Below are 22,530 nucleotides of genomic sequence, written 5' to 3'. Positions count from 1 at the left end.
GTCTCCATGGAAACCTGTTTACTGACTGTCTCCCCCCCCCTTCCCCCCGAGCTAGAGCTGACCAGAGACACCTCTTCATCAGGAGGGGGAGGTGAAAGTCAAACAAAGTGTTACGTGCAATAGTAGCTGCTGCTTGCGTTGACAACTGGTGTTTCTTGTGCAGGACGCATCGAGATGAAAATTTTAAATTGTATTAAAATACCTTTTTTTTGTCATGACTTTTTGATATTTTTTTTTGAAACATTGGTATGGAATTAGCACAACTTTAGGTTGTTGTTTTTTTGGTTGTTTTTTTCTTAAGCAATCTCTAAGATTTTCATTGTGATGGATGTATGTTAAGTTACCAACTAAAGTCCCTTCACCAAAGGGATCGCCAGAGAGAACGTAACGGAAATCTTTGAGATTTCCAATTTAACTTTGTTTTAATTTAAACAAAAACGACTTTAATCAGAAGATTATTTATTTTCTGCAAATTGGAATCAATAATAATGTAAGGAATTTTGTTTACAACATTCAAGCAAAAGTGTACAATGAAACACATACATACGTTTCCATGTTAAAGATTTGTTGTTTATTAAAGTGCTCTGGGCGAGAAAAAAATAGCAGAATTCATACAGAATTATTTACAAATGTACCATTACAAAAGTGAGGGCTGAGAAAAACAGGTTTTGAAAGTGAAAAGCACTTTTCGCAAAGACTCGACTACTTGGCGTAATGTAAAAAACAATGAAGAAATTCGTAGTTCCTGACGGACAAAACCCAAGAAGGATCCGTTGACAAGGGTGAGACGAGAAGGGCCCCTCATTCACAAGGTTAGGTCTGAAGGGACACTGGCGGTAGCGTTTCATTGTACAACTCCTTTGTTTCTTGTGAATGATTCTTCAGTGGTCAGCCATTTCAGTAAGGCTCTTGGTTTAACCCTTGGGCCACGGACTTCAAAAGTAAACGTGTAGTAAAAAAAAAAAGAATTTATATAGATATATTAAGATTTAGGTTTCTCAAAACCACTGGGACTTACTTCAATAATCTGATGATTAAATCTAAACATGGAGGGAGTACCAACGTCGGGGATGCCTCTTTAACGGGTCAAGGATCAGTTATGGTTCCACGTCGACGCAACGCAAGGACCACGCCGACGCTTTGACGCAGTCGTGAACCTGTTTTGGTTCTGTGTCGGGTTTTAGCGAGCGGACCAATCACAGCCCTTGCTGGGGCTGCGTCGCCTCGATGCAAGGTTACAATTTTTTGGAGGCGCACGTCGCTTGCGGTGGACACAAGGAGGGTCAGCAAGGACGTAAGGGGTCCGTAAAGCCCCTTGCGTTGTGTCGACGCAGGACCATAACTGAGCCTTTAGTAGATTGAGGAGACTGAACACGATACATGGCACACTCAACACTTACAGGAAATTAAGAGGAATGATCTCTCTGGGTCTTCTTGAAAAACATACAGTGATACGAGCTAGTGATCAACGGGAACACTGGTCCACGGGCTGGTCAATAAGTATCCCGACTGAATAAATGACAGACCTTCCACATTATACATCAGACACGCTATACGTATTCAAAACACACGCACACACACACACACACAACTCAGACTTTGAGCACACCACCACCCACGCTAACAATCGCCGACTAAAAACCCAACCTCCACCAGTACAGGGTCCCACCTTGTGTCAAGACCCCCGTTAGACGTGTGCATGTCCCCCTATGGCTTACGACGCGACTACCACCACGTCCACGACAAAGAACACGCACAAGACCGGCTGGGGTTTGACCTGAGGTTTTTTTTGGTCTGAATGGAATGGATGTTTCGGTTCTGGATAAGCACAACACAAAAGGTCACGCGAGGGTTAGGAGAGAGGTTTGTAAAACAACTGCTGAATACATTTGTAGTATCGCGAGAAGAGTCAAGAGTAATGGAACTTACTGTCTGCTTCCAGGTGCTGACAGCGCAGAGCGACAGCGTAGAAAAATACTCCAAGTACAAGGCTACGGTAGATCTGCACAACTGTGAGAACACGTTTAGAAGAATAATTAAGATCTTGTAAACCTTAGAAAAATGACATTAGTTTTCAATACAACGTACCAGTGGTGAAGGCACAGTCTATACATTAGAAATGCTATTGCATTGGTTTTCTCCTGCTTTACATTAAGATCTGAGTGAAAAAAAAGAAAAAAGGTATCAATCTTTTGACGAAAAATTCTGCTTTTTTCTTATTAAATGAAGAGCAACAGTCTTGTTTAACATTATAGGAAACGTTTTGGTTCTGCAACTTTTTAAATAGCAACTTCACACAAGACGCCATTTGAGTTTTCAGCGAAGCCAAAGACTTTTCCCCCCTTATGGTTTTCTTTATACACTTTCGATTAACTTTATCCGCCATTTGTAACTGACGTTTCAGCCTTTAGAGCGACGCGAACACGCCAACGCTTCCAGGTGTGTAACCCTTTAAATATATGTATAAAATTAGACTTCATATCAAGCAGATTAAAAACGTAGCTCCATTAATTTGAACACGTAGGATATGTGGTCATTGTTGAGCCTTCCCTGACAGCCAGTGATCTTCCCGTAAAGTGTAGAAAGTGTTCCGACACCGGATCACAACGCTCGCCTACGATGGCCCGCACAGACCATCGAATCAAACGGCCCCGTGTGTACAGCGCTGTCCACGCTCCAGGTCCGGAAGGGGAACGACCCTGCCAGGTTTTGCCTCCCACCTCACGATCTGAGCTCAGGGGAACTGATTGGAACGCTACCCCTCGGGGTAGACCTCGGTAGCCCAGCACAGACAGTAGGATAACAACACCCCGCAGGCTCCCCCTTTCTGAACTTTGAAGGTGTCATTATAAAAAATATATAATTATAATAATAAAATCAGAACCATGATTATTAATAATACAATTGTTAGTATTATTAATTATTATGGCTGATAATAAAAATCTATCGTTACTATAACTAGAATATTGAATATTGTTATGAATAAACTATTCATATTATTAATTACAAATAATAATAATTCAAATCAAATTCATGTCATCAATGAATAACCATGTAGCTGGCTTCGACCCCAGGACCCACTGACTGGATATCATGTTTGATTGGCCGACAGAGCTGGCAGGGGGGGGGGGGACAACGGGCCAAACAGAAGCCCTCAGAACTCCTCTTCCTCAGAGGTGAGGTGGTGCTGCTTCTTCCTCACGTTCCAGTGTAAACATTGAGCCAGGCTCTCGAACCAGTCCGTGACCGGGTCCCGGAAGCAGATGGAGGGAACCGGGAAGCAGGAAGTGGTGATGGTGATACTGGATGGAGACACAGCAAACAATCAGACTGGGAGTTTCGCAATAAAAGCGCAAAAAAGTATGACCTTATGACACACACACACACACACACACACACACACACACACACACACACACACACACACACACACACACACACACACACACACACACACACACACACACACACACACACACACACACACACACACACACACACACACACACACACACACACACACACAGGGTGGATCTTGCCACACAATGAACTTCCTCAAAGAGGTCTGTTACGGTAACAATGGGGAGGATTCCAAGAAGCAGGAAGTTACCGTGGACGGGTTACAAAAGAGTGTTAACAAACCAAAAAAGGGGCTATTATGTCAGGTCCCTGCTGCGAAACTAAAGCCATCAAGTCCCAGGGCAGTTCCCTCTTCGATTATCTCCTGCCCTGGGAGGGTTCTGCTTCCTCTACAGACCCGGCTGGCTCTCCTGGCCGGCTGCCCTCGCCTCACCTACGGAGCACCTGTCCGTCGTTCTAGCTGTCCATCCGTACGGAGGTCTGCCTCTCTGCCCGTCGTCAAAAAGACACTTTTACCCCAAGCCGCTTAACATACTAAATACAAAACTAAATACAATTCCAGGCTTGAAGAGTCCTCCTTTTTATCGACCTCTTACTCAATGATGTCTCCTGGTTTAACTGGGGATGGGACAATGGGGGGGGGGGGGGGGGGAACTAACAGGTAGCGCCCCCCACCATCGCCGACCCCTGACCCTATCCACCCGGTTGCCACGGCGACGGGCTCGGCGACTGACCTGTCCCCGTGGCAGATCTCCTGTCTCTTACGGCCGTCGAAGGACACCCAGGCAGTGTTCCGCGCCTCGCTGGACAGCATGACCTGAGAGGAAGAGGAAGAGGAGGAGGAGGAGGAGGGGGAGGAGGGGGAGGAGGGGGAGGAGGGGGAGGAGGCCCAGAGGTCATGCTAAGGTCAAGGTGATGGGGTCCTCAGGTATCCTCTATAGGAGTATCTGGTTCTCAGGCCCAGTATAGATTAGGGCTGAACGATTAATCGAATTCAAATCAAAATTGCAAATGTAATTAAACGCGGTATGCAAATCGCAAAGGCTGCAAAAAAACAAATCATTACGGATTCATTTATTTAAAAAATTCAATAGTTAAATAAACAAGTTTATAAATTAATCTTAACACATCGGCCTGGCCTAAACGAAAGAGCAGTTTTTATGTTGACTGCTTCCAATGTTGTGTTGGACATACTAAAGAATGTTTTTTTTGTGAATAATACACAACATAAGGAACTTAATAAATTATGAAAACCGCACATTAAATCGCAATATTGGTCAAAATAATCGCAGTTAGATTATTTCCCAAAATCGTTTAGCCCTAATAGAGATAACCAAGAGGAAAGAGACACCTAAACTATTTCATACCATGCGCAACACATTAGCACAATAAATTCAATCTTTAATCGTTTGCACACTTTGACAACACTGGTGTGTTGACACAGAGGAACCAGTTTTCAGGTTAATCGTACACATCCTGCTTCTGGCATTGTACGTGTCCATTACTATTTGTAATGTTATCTCGGTCTCGTTCTGCTGATTGTTTTCTCGCGCCCGGCCCTGGCAGAAAATCCAGTCTGATTTCATTCTGATTTCCATGCATTCTTTGATCCGTTTCCAACATCCTACGCTACAATGAACTATGAATATGTAGTGAACTCTGCAATGAACTATGAATATGTAGTGAACTCTGTAGTGAACTGTGTAGTGTAGACTGCAGTGAACTGTGTAGTGTAGACTGCAGTGAACTGTGTAGTGTTCTATGTAGTGAACTCTGTAGGGACCTATGCAGTGAACGGTGTAGGGAACTCTGCAGTTAACGATGTAGGGAACTATGCAGTGAACGGTGTAGGGAACTATGCAGTGTGTAGGGACCTATGCAGTGAACGGTGTAGGGACCTATGCAGTGAACGGTGTAGGGACCTATGCAGTGAACGGTGTAGGGACCTATGCAGTGAACGGTGTAGGGACCTATGCAGTGAACGGTGTAGGGAACTATGCAGTGAACGGTGTAGGGAACTATGCAGTGAACGGTGTAGGGAACTATGCAGTGAACGGTGTAGGGAACTATGCAGTGAACGGTGTAGGGACCTATGCAGTGAACGGTGTAGGGACCTATGCAGTGAACGGTGTAGGGACCTATGCAGTGAACGGTGTAGGGACCTATGCAGTGAACGGTGTAGGGACCTATGCAGTGAACGGTGTAGGGACCTATGCAGTGAACGGTGTAGGGACCTATGCAGTGAACGGTGTAGGGACCTATGCAGTGAACGGTGTAGGGAACTATGCAGTGAACGGTGTAGGGACCTATGCAGTGAACGGTGTAGGGACCTATGCAGTGAACGGTGTAGGGACCTATGCAGTGAACGGTGTAGGGACCTATGCAGTGAACGGTGTAGGGACCTATGCAGTGAACTGTGTAGTGTTCTATGTAGTGAACGGTGTAGGGACCTATGCAGTGAATGGTGTAGTTAACGCTGAAGTGTGCACGATACACAACAGCCACTCGACGAGCGATCCCCAGCGCTCATCATGTGACCGGTGGGGCGGTGGGGGCGGTGGGGGCGGTGTGGGCGCTGGTTACCTTGAGCTCCACGCCGGCCGGCACCACGATGGGCCTGAAGGAGAGCGAGTGCGGGCAGATGGGGGTGATCATGATGGCCGGGACGTTGGGGTGGATCATGGAGGCGCCCGCCGCCACCGCGTATGCCGTGCTGCCCGTCGGCGTGGAGACGATCACGCCTGAGAGAGAGAGACACAAAACACACAACACACAACACACAACACACACACACACACACACAGTTGGTTTTGGTTATGGACTAGATACATGGTCAGAAGGAAGCACAAGGAGAAGAAGAAGCAAAAGAAAGAAAAAAGGAAAAAGAAAATACCCAAATACGGTCATGTTTTCTCTCTGAATACTGCTGACTAACGTTGACTAGTTTGTAAGAATTGATCATGTATATATTTTTCCATTGCTTTTTAAGGGGAAGTCTTTGTTTATTTGTAGCATCACTTCATCATCATCAGCATCTCGACATCGAAGATGCCAATGTTTGTTTTCCGTTATTTTTTTATTTCATGTCGTTTTTTTTTTTTTGTGTGTTGTTAATCATTTCCTCAATCATCTGCATCTCGACTGTCCTGACATGAGGGCTGGGCCCGGCCGCCTTTGTGCGGGGCGCGTGTCGCGGGGTACTCACCGTCCCCCTGAACGGTGGTGATGAGGTGTCCGTCCAGGAAGAGGTCCACGTTGGAGAGGTAGGAGGAGGGCCCCCGGTCCACCACCACCTCGTTCAGGACCTGGGGGCCAGACGGCCAGCCGTCAGACACTCGCACAGCGCGGCTCTCACCGAACAACACCATCCATGACACCGCAGGACGTCCCACCGCTCTCCCACTGGCCCCCCCCCCGTGGTATTATCACAACACCCATCGGTGGTAGATTCAAATAACACCTCAAATCAGGTCATGGTTTCTCTCTGAATACTAATCCTACAACTACGAATACTATACCTAACACTATCAATCATTTATCATACATCTATTTTTGTATTGCTTTTGCCTTTTAAGGGGAAAACCTTGTTTGAATCATCATTTCAACATACACCAAAAACAACAATGACTCACTTTAATTCATCACTGCCATTTTATCACTTTTTATTTTTTTAATAAAAAAAACAACCCTATGTTAAGCGGAACAGACCCTCCTCTAGCTCCAGTCATCTACCAGTAGGCCTGTGTGGTGTTAGCACACATAGCAGCTACGCATAGCAGCTACGTATAGCAGGACACAGCACTGTTGGCCGGTTGTCACAACCTATTGTCATAACCACAGGTAGACCCACCTGCATGACACAGGAGCTGATATGGCGTTGATGGGCAAACCCCACAGAGTGCGAGTGCGGACTTTTGTTTGCCCTTGTGCCTGACTTCATTCCATGTCTGACGTTGATGAATAACTGAGTGGGAAACTCTGCTTGGTTCCCGGCAACAGGTGACCGATAGAGAGACTTTATTTGTCATTGCACAGTCACCTGTACAACGAAATTGAATCACTACATCTGAAGGTGCAGTAAAAAATAAAGAAAAGTCAACATAAGACATGAAGAACATACATCTCACTGTCACTATTATAATAAATACCATTAGTAAGATTGAAACATTAAAAGTGAAAAAGGTAAAATTGCAATTGCCCGCAAGTGTATATATATATTTTTTTACTGCTAAGCAGTGTGACAGATTAGGTGGTGTTTAATATCCTGATAGCCTAAGGGACTGTGTGGTAATCCAAGCTTACACACACACACACACTCAACCGTGAAATTGAACATAAAAGTCAAAAAAATAGTAAAACATACTAATTTGTCTCTCTTCGCAAATGGCGACAGTGTGAGCGACACGGCCTCTAATCTACCGTTGACGTCCTTTAATAAGGACCCCTGTTCCACCACCAGATGGGATGCCTTTGACATCACAACAGCCATGACACCATCTAGCCCATAGTGAGGGCACACGTGGCAGTGTCCAGCCACAGGCAGGATGGTGGACAGAGAGGGCATGGACAGCCTAGGTTATCTAAGGCGGTAAAACAACGGCTCTGGCACTGTGAACTCTGCACCGGCTGAGCCCCAGCGCTCTTCACAACAAGCCCTCAAGCCCGTCTTGGGAGTCCTGTTTTGGAAGATAGTCCGTTCAGCCCTTAATCCGAGCTAAGTGGCCTTTTAGTAATTACGTCTCGCAACACATACGTTAAAACGTACACACTGCAACTTTTTCACGGCAGCCATCAATTACGTTGGTCGATTATCAAGAGTGTTTTAAGAGTTGAATGCGTCCCGTCCGTTCTTGCTTAATGCAAACCCAATGTCTGTGTGACCCATGGAGAGAGACGTGGAGGAAGTTGTGTTGGGTTAATAGGAAGTTGAAGTCCTGCCCCAAAAACCACCTTATTCTCTACAAGGTAATGTAAAGGAGGGGTTATGTAAGAAGTTACCAAATCAGTACGAAATTGTAGTCTGCGGTATATGCATCTTTCCCCTATTCCTTTATTTTGTAGACAAGTCTGACTAAATAAGAGTCCTCTCTTAAGCCCCCGGACCGAGTCCTGGTGAAGAACGAAGCCTCTTTATGAACGTGGGCTCTCTTGAGTTACAATTAGGCTAAGGAGCCTGTTGTGAAATGTTTATGGTGTGGGCGTTCAAAACTGCCCACACCATAAACATTTAAATAATGACCACTCCATCCCTCACAGATGAACCCAGTAGTGACTGGAAATACAGCCTGATCGCTCTAAAAGGCGATAACTTCAAACTTCCAAGAGGGTTCCCCATTGACTACTTAAGGCCACGCAACTCAACCGCTTCTATCGACCCGGTAGCCAGCGTCGCAAAGCATGATGGGACATCTTGTTTGAACGGGGTGCATTGCATCACATTGGGCATCAGAGCTGCACCCAATTTTTTGTTTGAGGATTCTGGACAGAATTCCGGTTATCTGACTGGCAGAAGATAACCCTACATTTCGATAGTCCCTGGCACCACAGCGCGGAGGTTGGGTTCGATTTCATAAGCCACAAAGAACAATGCATCTTTCTGGGAACAAATAGATTGCATTGTGTTGCACCTTGTGAACAGTTCCAGATAAACCAAGAGGGAGATATGACTTGACAGGAATACATGAAGCAAATGAAGTAAGAAGTTGTGTTCAGATAAGAGCAGGCCATAAATATGTAAGTAAGTAAGTTTGTTTTACGACGTGTGACTGTATTAATGTTTTTTTGTGTTACTACGATACACATTATTACCATTCCAGGATTCCATGGCTTCCAACATTCTAGGCTGCAGTCATCTGAGTTGAACGTTTTTTGCACATTATTGCAACAGCCCCACCAAAAGCGGGAGTGCGCATGTTGAAAACTGTTCCCTTCTAAAACTTTCTGAAATATACACTCTCCCCTAAACTTTCAGGTCATCTCCTGCGGTCATCTTTTTGACCCGTTTTGAATCTTCAAGTTTTTAAGGACAGTAGCCAATCGACTGTTGGAGTGTGCCATCCACAGCTAGGTCAATGGTTTGAGGGGTTGGGACTAGGCAGGGGGTCTCAGATCCTTGACCGATTGACGACAGGTTCAGACCTTTGGTTCATACGACCCCTTGACCCCCAAAACCCCAACCCCTCAAATAACTGGCCGACGGACCTCAGATTCATACCTCTGGGTCACACGACCCAGAAAGGGGGGGGGGGGGTTCCTACCTGGTACTGTGCGGCCTTGTGCATGCCTTCTCCATCCCCGTTGGTGAGGATGACTCCGTTCTCCTCCACCTTCGCCCTCTTCTCCCGGCTGTCCTTCTGCACGCGCACACGCAGCCGACTGCGCAGCACGATAGACACGTTCCCTACACACACACACACACACACACACACACACACACACACACACACACACACACACACACACACACACACACACACACACACACACACACACACACACACACACACACACACACACACACACACATTAATCAAAGCTGGTGGTAGTAAAAGTATTGCTATACTATTTAGTTATAATAAGAATTAATAATCACAATAAATCGGATATGACATTAATTAATTTACATTAATGAGCAGATTGGACCTCTTGCTCAGAGGTTTCTTCAGGCAGACTGCGGCGATTGGGTTTGAACCCACAACCATTTGGGTGAGAGCGCGAAACCAACGGCGAGACTACCGTGCCCAATAAAACAATAACTAAAAACCAAAAGGGAACATTGTATGGTTTTATTGGACGACTTGGACAATGACAAAGCCACCAGCAACCTACCCAACCTTCCACTCTTGCTGAGCCAGGCTCAATCCAAAGACGCTTTCATCCAAAGCAACGCACTATGACCGCTCAATTATAAGTGGCGTTCATTTCATACCAGTGCTCTACAAAGAAGTACACAAGTCGGTCGATGAAAGGATCCTCTCATTTATATCTGTTGAATATTGCCCTTATGCAACTGACCTGCCACTAGCCCCCGCTTTGCATAAGCCCCAACTAACCAATTAGGCAGGGACTTATTCCCAGCTACATAATTAGCATGATTAGCTTCGGTGCACGGAACAACGTCCGCAGTTCAAGTGATCGTTTCTTCATCATTTTTCTCGTGGTTTTAAGATGCGCCTTCTACGTTGTGATGCGTGTGGTGTGTGGGTGTGTGTGAACATACCCTCGATGACTTGGTTGAGCTGAGACTGGTATGTGTCGAAGTTGAAGGGGGTGAGGAAGCCAAGAGAGCCCAGGTGGAAGGCCATAACTGGGGGAACACTCTCCTGTGATCGCCCACCACCACCCAGGCACACAAAACACACCAAAGAAAAAACGGTTAGGCCTAAAAAAATAAAAAGTTTGGTTCCTGTTGGTTGTCAGTTGAGGTCATGGGTAGGTAGGGAATTTATTTTATTTTTTTGTTTTATTTTTTCCAGCGGAAGCGAATGATAGGTAGGTTGTTTTCATTTAAAAACAAGAAAATGTGCTCATCCTTGTACAGAATGAAGAGGTGCTGTACAAAAGCGTAATTATAGTTTGCATCAATTCTATTTTTTTAAGCTCATAAAATAATTTGTCGCACATAAATTGACAGGGTCGGTCGGAAACCGGAACCAAACCATTTTTTTTGGTTAGGCCTTAGAATAACATTTCTGTCTTTTAGCTAATACGTATAAAATGAAGTGTTGTAATGTCCTGTAAAGACGTCGACATTCCAAACATAACTGCGTTGCAAGTGCCTCGGGACAAAATGGCGTCTTCATGTACAAGTTGTTTTTAGGTTCAGGTTACGGTTTGGGTTACCTGGAAAAGTGAGGAGGCGTACAGCAAGGTTCCATCGCCACCGAGACAGATGATGAAGTCCACGTAGTTGGAGATATCGTCCAGATCTACCAGGTGAACCAAGAGCGACAGACGGTGTGTTCAGATACACGTCATTAATAATAAGTAGCAGGCATGGTTGAGGCATCCTATTGTACTTCACATTAAATCACATTTGTCAGGCTTGGTTCATCGGAAGGTTTTACCATCATCATATTTCTACTCATGACAGCAGCACACAACCTGAGTTATGGCTCATCGGTTTCAACATTGTTATGCGACAGATCTTGAGGATTGGTGTTTGGTACCGTCGCGGAATGTGCAGAATTTGTTCATGGTGGTCCGGAAGGCGTCATCGCCTGCGATGGCGGGGTCCTCTAGAACTTTTCTCTCCACGTAAACAATCATGCTCTTCACCTGCAGGCACAGGAAAGGAAAATTGTCGTTCAGTACCGCTTCGTTTTGAAAACACTTGCCCCCGCGCCACGCTTTCTAGCTCTTGCACGAAAATGCACCGTAAACATCTTAACCTGGGTGTGTGCTGTGTATATCTCCTCTTCCCAAGGTGGGGGCCCAACCCTTAGGTTTGGAAACAGTACGACACAAAATGGCATGTCTGGTCCCAACATTTTTCTTCTACTTTGCTGCTTCTGCGACCACTATTGTGTCATTCAGCAGACACGTCGTCCACCCAAAACCACAAACACAGTATTTCCATTTAGAAACGTCACATTAAAGAGCAGATAGGAGTTGGGCTCCGAACTTGCTACCGGTAGACTGTAGAGATCAGGGTTCAACCCCAGAGCCCTTCCGCCAGGAAGTAGGGCCGGGCGATTAATCAGATTTTGATCTTGATTTCGATTTTAGCGTCAAATGATCACAAAACAAATATAATCAGAACAGCTGGAAACATATCTGTACATTAATTTAGATTTGAACTTTTTTTCTTTTTGCCCATTTTGTGTATTTTTTTCAAAGCAAAATTTCAAATTTCTCAGTTATAAAGTGTTGTTTAGGAGAGACATGCTGAATAAATACATCATGTTTTCAATTTAAAAGAATCGTGATTTCAATATTGACCAAAATAATCGTGTTCATGATTTTTTCCATAATCTAGCAGCCCTCCCAGGAAGTAAAACACCTTCGCCCACTAGCCCATCCTTCCCCTACATCCCTGAGACGGATGTAGGGGAAGCTTCTCTCCCTCCAGAGAGAAGCTCTGCACCCGCACCCACCTCGGTGAGGAAGGTACACAGCTCCTTGAATGGCTGGAGAAGACCTGCGTCGCGGATCTTCTTGATGACAAGGACACTTTTGGGAGGCTTGTTCCATGTGAGTCTCTGGCTGGCCGGGTCCTGGATGTGCCTGGGCGTGGGGAGACAGAGACGGAACGATTGAGACAGGATTAACCTCGGGAAGACCGGGAGGGGGGGGAGGGTGTGATAGGGAAGGCTGTTGGACTACTTCCTTACCTGGACAGGTTTCAGAACGTGAAAGAGTGGTTATTTATTAGGAGGGCGGGTTCTGGTATGACACAGGCCGAGTGCCGCAGAATGAGCACTTGTTATACGGTACTGATTGGAATCAATCAGACACGTCATTTGAACCATTTTTAACGCTAGTCATGAGGCTGGATATTACATACAACAGTTCGGTAAGAGTACAATATTAATACTGACATTTGCTTGAAGAGTCTGGGGTACTTTTTGGTGCAATAAATGTAAAAAACTAAACACATCATGTACACAACATCCAGCTGGTGGTCGAAAAATGAGTCCTCTAAGGGGCCATTCACACTAGGGCCGCGGTCCCGTGCCCGAGCTCATTTGCATACTAAAGTCTAGAACGTTTGGCTAGTGTGACCACGCCATCCGTATTCCAGCACGGAACAGCCCCTTGGCCACGGCACACTTGGGAGAGGTGTGCCGTGGCCAAAGTACAGATGCTAATGAGATGACACACGCGGATACGCAACGTGAGCTGGATGACGTAGTCCTTGCGCTTCTTTCTTTATAGGTCCATGCCCTTCTTCCCCACAACAATCATTTTAAACAATGGCGGCAAGCGGTTCATGAGAGGGTTTACGTAGGTGCGATAGTGAAATCGAGTGTTCACTTAAAATTTGGGCCGACGACAGCATTCAGTCGCAGCTGGCTACCACGCTTGGTGATGACGTATTTATCGTATTATGACGTGATGACGTATGCATGAAGGAGCAATCGTGCCCAGGCCACGGCCTTTGGGAGCAGTGTGACCACGGGCCAGCGGGGGGAGTGGGGAGGAAGGGAATCGTGCTGAATCTTCCTGCAGCACGGAACAGGCAAACTTGCCTAGTGTGAGTGCGCCCTAAATAGCAGCTGTTCCAAAATACAACACAGAATAGATGATACATAAAGGGTGTCCTCTGTGCTGCTTCTTGACCTGCTGTTGACATGCCAAAACACGCCACCCCTGTCCGTCGTCAAGAAGGACTGGACAAGCCATCAGAGTCTCCAGACACACAAGGAAGTCATTGATCGAGGCATTGAACTAGTTATTTTGCGTACGAGTGATTGAGGCAGATAACCGTAGGAAGAAAGTGACTGGCTTGCATTATTTGCAGGGAATTCATAGCCACGAGGTAGTGGCCATGAGATCATAACAGTCAAGCCAGAAGTGAAAGTCAGGCTAGAAAGTCAGGTGAAAGTGAAAGTCAGGCTAGAAGCAAATTTTTTTTTTTTTAAATAGTTCCTTGTCCGATATAGACTTGAGTCATATACCGTTCAAGCGTTGAAAGACACAGAGGTGGATAACTCCACCCAGGATAACCTTGATACCCTCAAAGTGCACCTGGCCGAATTCCTGGGCAGAATACCTGATCAGCCCCCCACAACTGGCTACAGGACATCAAATCACAACTCCATTGTTAACTGGTTAAACCAGCCGGGTGGCCTTCGAGAGAAGTTGACGACCCAGTAGGATCCTGCTGAACCATTCAATAAAGGTTCAATAAAGGTAAGCGTATCTGCACAGCGCCGCCCCATATGTACTCTGAGGGCTTTGCTCGGTCTTAAAAATAATGAGTAATAATTAGCTATTATCATAAATATTAATTCAATGATTATTAATGGAAATTGCTATTTTCCATTCTTATTCTCTTACTTACGGACTAATATATTTTCTACAGGAATACAATGGAATCCCACCTCCCTGCATGAGCAGTGGCTGGTCAAAGCACCTAGGCGTTAACGTGTTAAGGATTAGTTATGGTTCCACGTCGACACAACGCAAGGGGGTGACAGACCCCTTACGTCCTTGCGGACCCTCCTTGCGTCCACCGCTAGGGCCGGACGTGCACCACCCCAAAAGGGCTGCGATTGGTCCGCTCACTAAAACCCGACGCAGAACCGAAACAGGTTCACGACTGCGTTGCGTCAAACCGAAGGGGCGGTAAATGGACCCATATCAGAATAGGTGAGATGCACATCATTTCAAATCTCTGTAAAAAAAAAACGGAAATCGTACACAACGCTGTGACATCTTACCGATGAATATGTTACTACCTCTAAAGAATGAATTTAGTTTTTATGTTGTCAACTTGAGTGATTTGCAAGGAGAAATAACCAATGTTAATTTCCAGTACTGCTTCATACATTCGTGTTGTCAAATAATCATGATATCAACGCAGTTAGAAAATAAATAGACAGAAAGGTCAGTGATTCAGTCTGAGATTTCTTTGTTGACACACGTTGGCCCAAGTAAACAGGATTCAGAGATGTGGACACACCCCTGCCCCATATCACCATGTTCAGTCATTCATTTTGGGCCCGAGATATTATCTAGTAGGCTCGGAACAAGTTATCAAGTAAGTGACTCGACTGCAGTTAAAAAACAAGGGTTTCCAATGATGTGGACCTCAAAAGTAGACGATAGAACTTAGCCACCTCAACTTAAGCCCAGCGGTGAGACACTTGCTCAGCAGACTTTTCTGTTTGTCTTTGCAGACATCAGAACTTGCTAACACACACACACACAAAGATAAGTCAGATTTTTACCATTTCGACTCATTGTTGTTGATGTCCCTGGGGATGTCTTGGCTTACACACCGCGGCAGTTTCTTGTCTGGCTTCATGTGATGTGCAGGGGGACAGCGGGGAGCATGTAGGAAAGACTGGCCTTGGCCCAGCATCTATACTACCCTAGCCCCTACAGTCCATGTGCTGAGCTTCCACTGAAAAATTGGCACATTTTACATGACCAAATAATAAAATGATGTAAAACAAAATCTAAAAAATAAAAAATAAAAAAATCGGAGCTGCAATAACAAAATGTTTTTGGTCAGCTGCGGCTCAAAAACCAAAACTCCCCTCCTTCAATCAGAAGAGGAACAGGTCCAACACGTGCTTGGCATATGCATGGGTCTTCCCTCCTCCCTCTCCTCATCCAGGCTGATCTGGGACCCAGCGGTCGCGAGTTGCTCTCTGCTCAGCCGGGATCCAGGTCTGTTCCAGCTCGGTTCTCTCTAAAGTGTCCTCTCTGGCAGACTGCTGAAGCAAAACCACTCACTGCTCTTTTAAAAGGCAGAGTGACGTCATCCACTTAGCTCCGCCCCCTAGTTCTGAACACACAAGCAAGAACGCATAAACACACACACTACTCCCCCCTGAAGAACACACCCCATTTCTCTCCCTTTCTTTCTCTCTCTTTCCTGGATCAGTAATAAGGAAACTGGGCCGGACCTTCCTTTATGTGATAGCCACCCAAGACTATTGTCTAATTCCGATCACTCATTGACAACTTTATGATCAGATGGAAAAGATCTGATGGCATTCAACCCATGCAAACACTGCGACCGGTAACACACTAGCTTAACCTGCTTTGGCTCATTAGCTTTTCATTTGTTTCGGATGTTTGCCAAAGTAAAACACAAAATAGAGATAGCGAGCCGCGCAATCATCTATTAGCTCAAACTCAAATTAAATATGAATTACAATTAAAATGTGGCATATATATTGGACCTCATCCTTCTCTCAGCTCCGTTGACCTGCGCCAATGCGTGTCCTCCACACTCGTTCCCCAACAGTGTTGTTCCACAAACTGAATTTAGATGATAAATTACACTATGCTACGCCCTGTTCCCATGTATCATCCCAGGCAAATTAAACTCCACATTCATGCATTTCTAACAACCATGAAAAAAAAAATAAAAAAAAATAATAATAATCACACCGACTGGTCTTGCATCAGTCCAAGGATCCAGCATGGCGATGTAGATATAGTTAGTCATGTTAGAGCAGGCCCTGTGATCGGTTTGCATCATCAGGTAAACAAAACTCCCAAGAGTGACCCCTGGTGTACGGACAGGGCCCAACGAGAGGACCCAAAACTGGGTGTGACCCACTACTCAACGAACACTAAGGCATCCTGCTCTTCCTGAAAAGCTGGTTTCTTTCAACCCAGTTTCCTATCCTAGCTCCTAGCTATCAGTATGTCATCACTGAGACACACATCAATGACTGAGGCATGAAGGAAGACACTCAGCAGCCATAATGGATAAAAGATGTACAAACCCATGCTACAGTCAGTCAGTCAGTCAGTCAGTCAGTCACACTCTCTCCCACCTCCGTGGTTGGTGTTAGTACATTTTGGCGCTTTGGTGTGTTTACATCGTTCCCCCATAGCACACGTTCAACTCATTCACACACTGCCCTTCCCACTGATTATACTGAGGACACATTTTATCCTTATATTTTTTCTAATAGATATCTAATTTTATGCTTTAGTCCCTCCTTTGTGGAGCTCAATGAGCCTGGTCATGACAAACCTTTTATCAGAGGTGGATAACTCATTTGAGGTTGCGGGCAATTATATTCCGAATTTTACTTAATTAGGGCCAAACTCAAATAAAGAGTCCGGATAGACTTGAAATTAGGTTTTCAAGTGATTTTCGTCACAAAGTTGACCGGTGTGTTTGTCGTCACCTTCCCTGGGTGCATGTTTATAAGGGTGAATATGATATTCTTCTTTTAGACCGCTATATGCTGTATGGACGCCCTAGGCCCTGTGTGGACGCCCTAGGCCCTGTGTGGACACCCTAGGTTGATATTGAATTCAGTGAATAAATATTTGCTACCAAGCTTTTGTTTTTGTTAGCCATCCGTGAGGAACTCGGATTAGAGCCGCTGCTCCTTTACTTAGAAAGGAGTCAGCTGAGGTGGTTCGGGCATCTGGTAAGGATGCCCACTGGGCGCCTTCCTTGGGAGGTGTTTCAGGCACGTCCAGTGGGGAGGAGACCTCGGGGAAGACCCAGGACTAGGTGGAGAGATTATATCTCAACACTGGCCTGGGAACGCCTCGGGATCCCCCCGTCAGAGCTGGTCAATGTGGCCCGGGAAAGGGAAGTCTGGGGCCCCCTGCTTGAGCTGCTCCCCCCGCGACCCGACCCCGGATAAGCGGATGACGATGAGGAGGATGAGGGGGAGCTTTTGTTAGATGCAACAACATCAAAAAAACACACCACTACATATCTGTAAACCACTAGATGTGGACTTCATCTTACATCATCTGGGGCTACGGGACTGCATCATTATTCAGAGATGGAACAGACGCCAACATAATATACATGTTGGTTACCTCGGCGACATCATCCAACACAGCACAAAACCATCGGTACCTCAAGTGACGAGAAGAAAAAACGGAAAAAACAAATGCATCCCATTCAAAGTAGTGATTGTAGTAGCCGGGCATGCACTGTACTGCTTAGGCCAACTTACATGATGGTGTTGGGGTTGTGCAACATACAGGCCTTGGGGCCGAAGGTGGTCACTGGGCTGGGTCCATGCAGGGACTGGGTCCTCCTGGAGGGGGGGGGGGGGGGGGGGAGAGAAGTGGAAGAGCAGCAGTTGACATAGAGCTGGTGTGGGTGAAATGCACGGCCTGTGCATTCGAAAGAAAAGCTACAACGTCGTTACGAGGGCAGATCAACCATACTCATTAAAGCCTTTTCACAGAGTCGCATCGTAGGAGAAATGCAGGCTAGGCTCTTTGCGGACAGGATCTGGTTTCACCAGCTTTGCAGAGGTTCAAACGCCATCTAGTTATAATGAAAATATCTACCAAGTCTTGGCGTACACATTACTATGACAAACCGGCTCACAACTTACGCATTGCCAAGTTTTTACTAGAAGGACATAAATAACTAGCGTCTATTACGTTTACTAAATTACTAAATTAACTAAACTACTAGTTTGAAACCAACTTGTAACCTCTAGTTTGTTTTTGACTTACTTAGGAAAAAGTAAGCACTTTACGCAAAGATGAAGTAACAAGCTTACACAAAGCTAGTGAAACCCGGGTGAGGGCACGGGTTAAAAAACGAGTGAAGTCTACTACCGATGCCCTGGTCCATCAAAAACATAAGTGTTAACAGTGACACAGCACTCCTGTGCTAAGGGTCTACTGAATCCCATGATTTGGTTTCAGACTCTACCGTTACTATGGTTTTATAAATATAGACGAATGTGATGAATCATAAAATCAATGAGAAATGTCAATTCTATTTGTTGTATCTCTGACTTTAAAAACAAGCAGAAAAACCTTTTTCCGCAGTTGCATCACCCGTGTGTGTGTGCATTAAAAAAGAGAAAGGAAGCTCTTTAAAAAACATATTGTTTTGTTCAACATATTCAAATAGCCCCATAGTAGTAATTATACTCAGTCAGATCCTATCTAATAGTACTTTCCCATAACACTGACAATAACAGAAATAGGCCTGTCCGCAACAGCTGATCATAAAAATCTATTCTCAAGCCGACATAATGCTCAAGCATAGCTCTTATCTTGAGGAGAAAAAAGGAAAAAAAAAAAAGTATAACAGACAGATTTTCCAGATCCACTGCAATGACTAAGACTCCCAGACAACACACAGAAACAGAAAACTCCTCACACATCAAGATGAAAAGTATGAAAATACATAAAAACACAGTATAACAACACATAATAACATAATCCTACAAATAAAACGACGGATTAGAAAAAAAAAAAAAAATGCTTAAACAATTAAATTCAATGAATAAATCGGGCTCAACGCGTGCATTAATCCTCATCGAAACGCCATCCGAGAGGAGCGGGGGATGATAGGTCAGCCGAGGGGTGTTAGCAGTAGGGAGAGCCGTCTCTCTGGCCCCGGAGCGCTAGTAGATGAATGGCATTGGCTCACAGATGAGCAAATCCTATTAGCGGGCCTGGGTTTTTAGAGAGGACCATCTGGACGTTATTTTTTACATTTGTTTATTTATTTACTTGGTTACACCGCACTTCATTATCGCAGAGCTCTCCGGAACCACTGCCCCGCCTACAGGTCCACAGAATACAGGTCTTAACCCTGAAGCCCTCAGCATGAGACGGAAATACTTTAATAGCAGAATACCTGAGGCGTCAACCTTTACAACCCAAGGCTGAAGAGATATTGTAATGCCCGTGTTTAACCAGGGACGGGGTCGGTTAGCTTAAGATTAAATAACCATGACGAATTGATAGAACCTTGATTTGAGTTGTACAGCTACAACGCCTTTAAATACATTAATACAAAGATAAAAGATAGTATTGTATGCACACAAAAATACACACACACACACCTGAGCTGGGAACGTGGATTCATCTCTGGAAGAAGACGTCTTGCCAATGCACAAACTCTTCTACTTCTCTCAAGACGCCAATCAACTTGCTGGCTTTAGAGTATGCAAGTGTTTGTCAAGAGTATCCCTAGGGCAACAGTGACCAACCATTGACATTTATGGAGTAAGCGAAGATGGTTCAATACGTGATACATTTTTTTTTTTTTAAAAGGTAGACTTCCCCTTGCAGAATGAGACAGCATTTCCCCTTTGTATTCCCCGCCGAAATTTCTTCCAATTATTGTTGTTCATCGAGGTGACTTGTTTTTGTCACACGAGCACATGTTGCAATACACCATTTCACACCCAGGCAAACAACACATTCCGTGTTTGAGATTAGGTAAATAAGTGTCAAAAGGATGCACCAATGTATCAGCCATACATTGTTACCGGGTGATTTGCGCCTTGTTGACCGCAATCACTCTATCTGCAGACAAAAGGACATTCACAGACGGCAGTGGCTGATTTTTATCTATAGAATTAATTTGTAAGATTGAATTTGTGCTCATTTAAAAACACAGTGTGATAAAGTGTTGAAAGACTTCAAAAACTTGTTTTCTCATGTAATTTAATAAGACTATAAAAAAACTAAAAAAAAAACTAACAAACTAAAATAACCATCGGCATCTGAATAAGCCGTCTGTCAAATCTTTATCAGCCCAGCATTTCCCAATCGGTCCATCCCTTTGCTACTGAAAGTGAGAGATGATGACCAGCCCCCACTTCCCCAGAATGGTTAATGAAGACCCTGATATACTGAAACAAAATCGATTGTCGTGTGAGGCTGCTGAACCCTGCATATCTTTGATAGGGTACAATATAGCCACTGTGTGATCTTGGGTTTATTAATTTACTAGCCTGAGTCACGGTGGGATGAAACACAGCAATTTACGCCGTCTTGTTCACCAATTGCAGGCAGTGGTGTATTAGGGGGAGTGTGGGAAAGGCTTGACTAGTTTGGTTGAGTACCCTGTTTCGATCCTGGTCCACGGTGGTGTTTTAGATTTGGTCCCAAACCTGCCCTTTTATCTGTGTGAACACGCTAATGTCGATTTGATGTATATCAGGGCCTTTAGAGAACGGTACAGCATTAGTAGTAACAACTGCATGGCACAATAAGTCGTGATTCAATACATAGCAATGGGTTGGGTTCCTGGAAGAGACAAATGCCTTTGGCTTAACTGTTGCAGTTTGTTGACACTTGAAGGCAAGATATTCAATACCTGTTGCTTTTGTTAAAAGGTCTACAAATTGGGTCAACCACAAAGCAGAACTTTACTACAAGCTGTATTGACTTTATTTATACAGCTTATATTATTGTAGTAATACATATAATATTTACTTTTGGCATTCACACAAATATTGTTTGTACTGTTTAAACGCTTTACCAGAGAATATGTCTGTAACAACCATCATTGTTCATCCCAGTTGCTACTCCAAAACACTTTCTCAATATCAATACGTTTCTTGAACTTATTTCTGGATCAATCTATTATTAGATACATTTGTTATGCAGTCTACCTGTATGCCAAGTCTACCAGCAGTCAAGCAGCCCCCCAATCGATTTGCGGTATGACAACAATGTTTTCATTATACCAAGCATAAGGTGGTCAAACCACATGAAAAAATATCAAACATGTTAGAAAATATAGCCCGACCACCAGCCACAACACAATAACTGTTATTGTCGCAATACAATTGCTGACTACAAACAATTGTCATCAATAAGTATTTGTAAATAATAACAAGGTAGGTCTCGAACGGAACTCCATCAACACACCCCGACTCTTCCACCCACCTACCTGTTGTTGACAACGGGTCTCCGTAAACCGGATTTCAAATGTCACAACACCGTGCGGGTTCAGGGGAGCTTGAGCTGAGGCTGTATCCTACCTGTTGTCGGAGGAGGTGGTGGTGGAGGAGGAGGTGCTCAGACTGCGAGGCTTCCTGGTGTGGACGCTCAGGGTGCGACCGTGGCCCTCCCCGCCGTCACAGGTGGAGCAGCAGTAGGAGACAGCCTCCACCTCGTCTCCGCCGTCCATCTCAGACACTACGAGTCCGCCCCGGGAGAGACCGTCCGCAGCAGCGACATCCTCGACACCTACGGCGGCGCAGGGGCGACACACAGCAGGTAAAAAAAAGTGAGCGGAACCGACAACATGTTGACGGTCACAAAGCAGACGTTGACAAAAGCAACACGATCGCGTACGGAGGAGTTGAATGACCTGATCATTCTGGCACCATCTGCTAGCAACACATTCACACACTCACTAATGGCTAACACGCTAAATTGGCGATAAGCTAGTTGCCCATAACAAGCATAATAATTACGTAACCCACACATTCAAACAACCACTACCGTTAGTCCACCAGACAAGGAATAAAGTAAACTCTTACAGAAAGAACTGAGGCAGGGCCGAAGGGTTTCTGTCAGGGAGTGAAACAATTGTTCTACAGTCGCTTAATCATCATTTTTAGTAGAATAGCTTTCCCTCCCCAGCGAGCTGTCAACAGCAGTCATCCCAACAGTTCCTGATCCGATCCCCGGGACCAATGGAAGCTGAGCAATCACTGACGTCACGCCGGAGTCACGGGGGACTTTAGCCACTTGCAAGCCATGTGGCCATCTATAATAGGTCCATGATGTGGCCCCGTA

The 22,530-nt window shown here is 45.1% G+C and overlaps 1 protein-coding gene across 5 annotated transcripts; it reads right to left on the bottom strand.

Annotated features, from left to right (window-relative positions):
* Positions 1 to 548: 548 nt before the first annotated feature.
* On the bottom strand, positions 549 to 22,430 carry nadka (NAD kinase a). 5 transcript variants are annotated; one of them, XM_060052690.1, is made up of 12 exons: positions 22,272 to 22,430; positions 21,768 to 21,975; positions 17,973 to 18,056; positions 12,456 to 12,585; positions 11,529 to 11,637; positions 11,203 to 11,288; positions 10,580 to 10,682; positions 9,618 to 9,760; positions 6,566 to 6,665; positions 5,944 to 6,101; positions 4,095 to 4,177; positions 549 to 3,302 (listed from the first exon to the last, which is right to left on the bottom strand). In XM_060052690.1, exons 2-12 carry the CDS (start codon positions 21,914 to 21,916, stop codon positions 3,155 to 3,157), a joined length of 1,293 nt encoding a protein of 430 aa, XP_059908673.1. In that variant the 5' UTR covers positions 21,917 to 21,975; positions 22,272 to 22,430; the 3' UTR covers positions 549 to 3,154. The 5 variants fall into 5 exon arrangements, with proteins under 5 accessions (XP_059908673.1, XP_059908681.1, XP_059908703.1 ...); XM_060052698.1 differs by lacking the exon at positions 22,272 to 22,430 and adding an exon at positions 22,100 to 22,219; XM_060052720.1 differs by lacking the exon at positions 22,272 to 22,430 and having other exon boundaries at positions 21,677 to 21,802.
* Positions 22,431 to 22,530: the final 100 nt, after the last annotated feature.

This window comes from Gadus macrocephalus, chromosome 1 (genome assembly GCF_031168955.1).
Source record: "Gadus macrocephalus chromosome 1, ASM3116895v1".
Classification (NCBI taxonomy): domain Eukaryota; kingdom Metazoa; phylum Chordata; class Actinopteri; order Gadiformes; family Gadidae; genus Gadus; species Gadus macrocephalus.
Note: the sequence above shows the minus strand (reverse complement) of the source record. Positions and strands in the feature narration are given on the sequence as shown.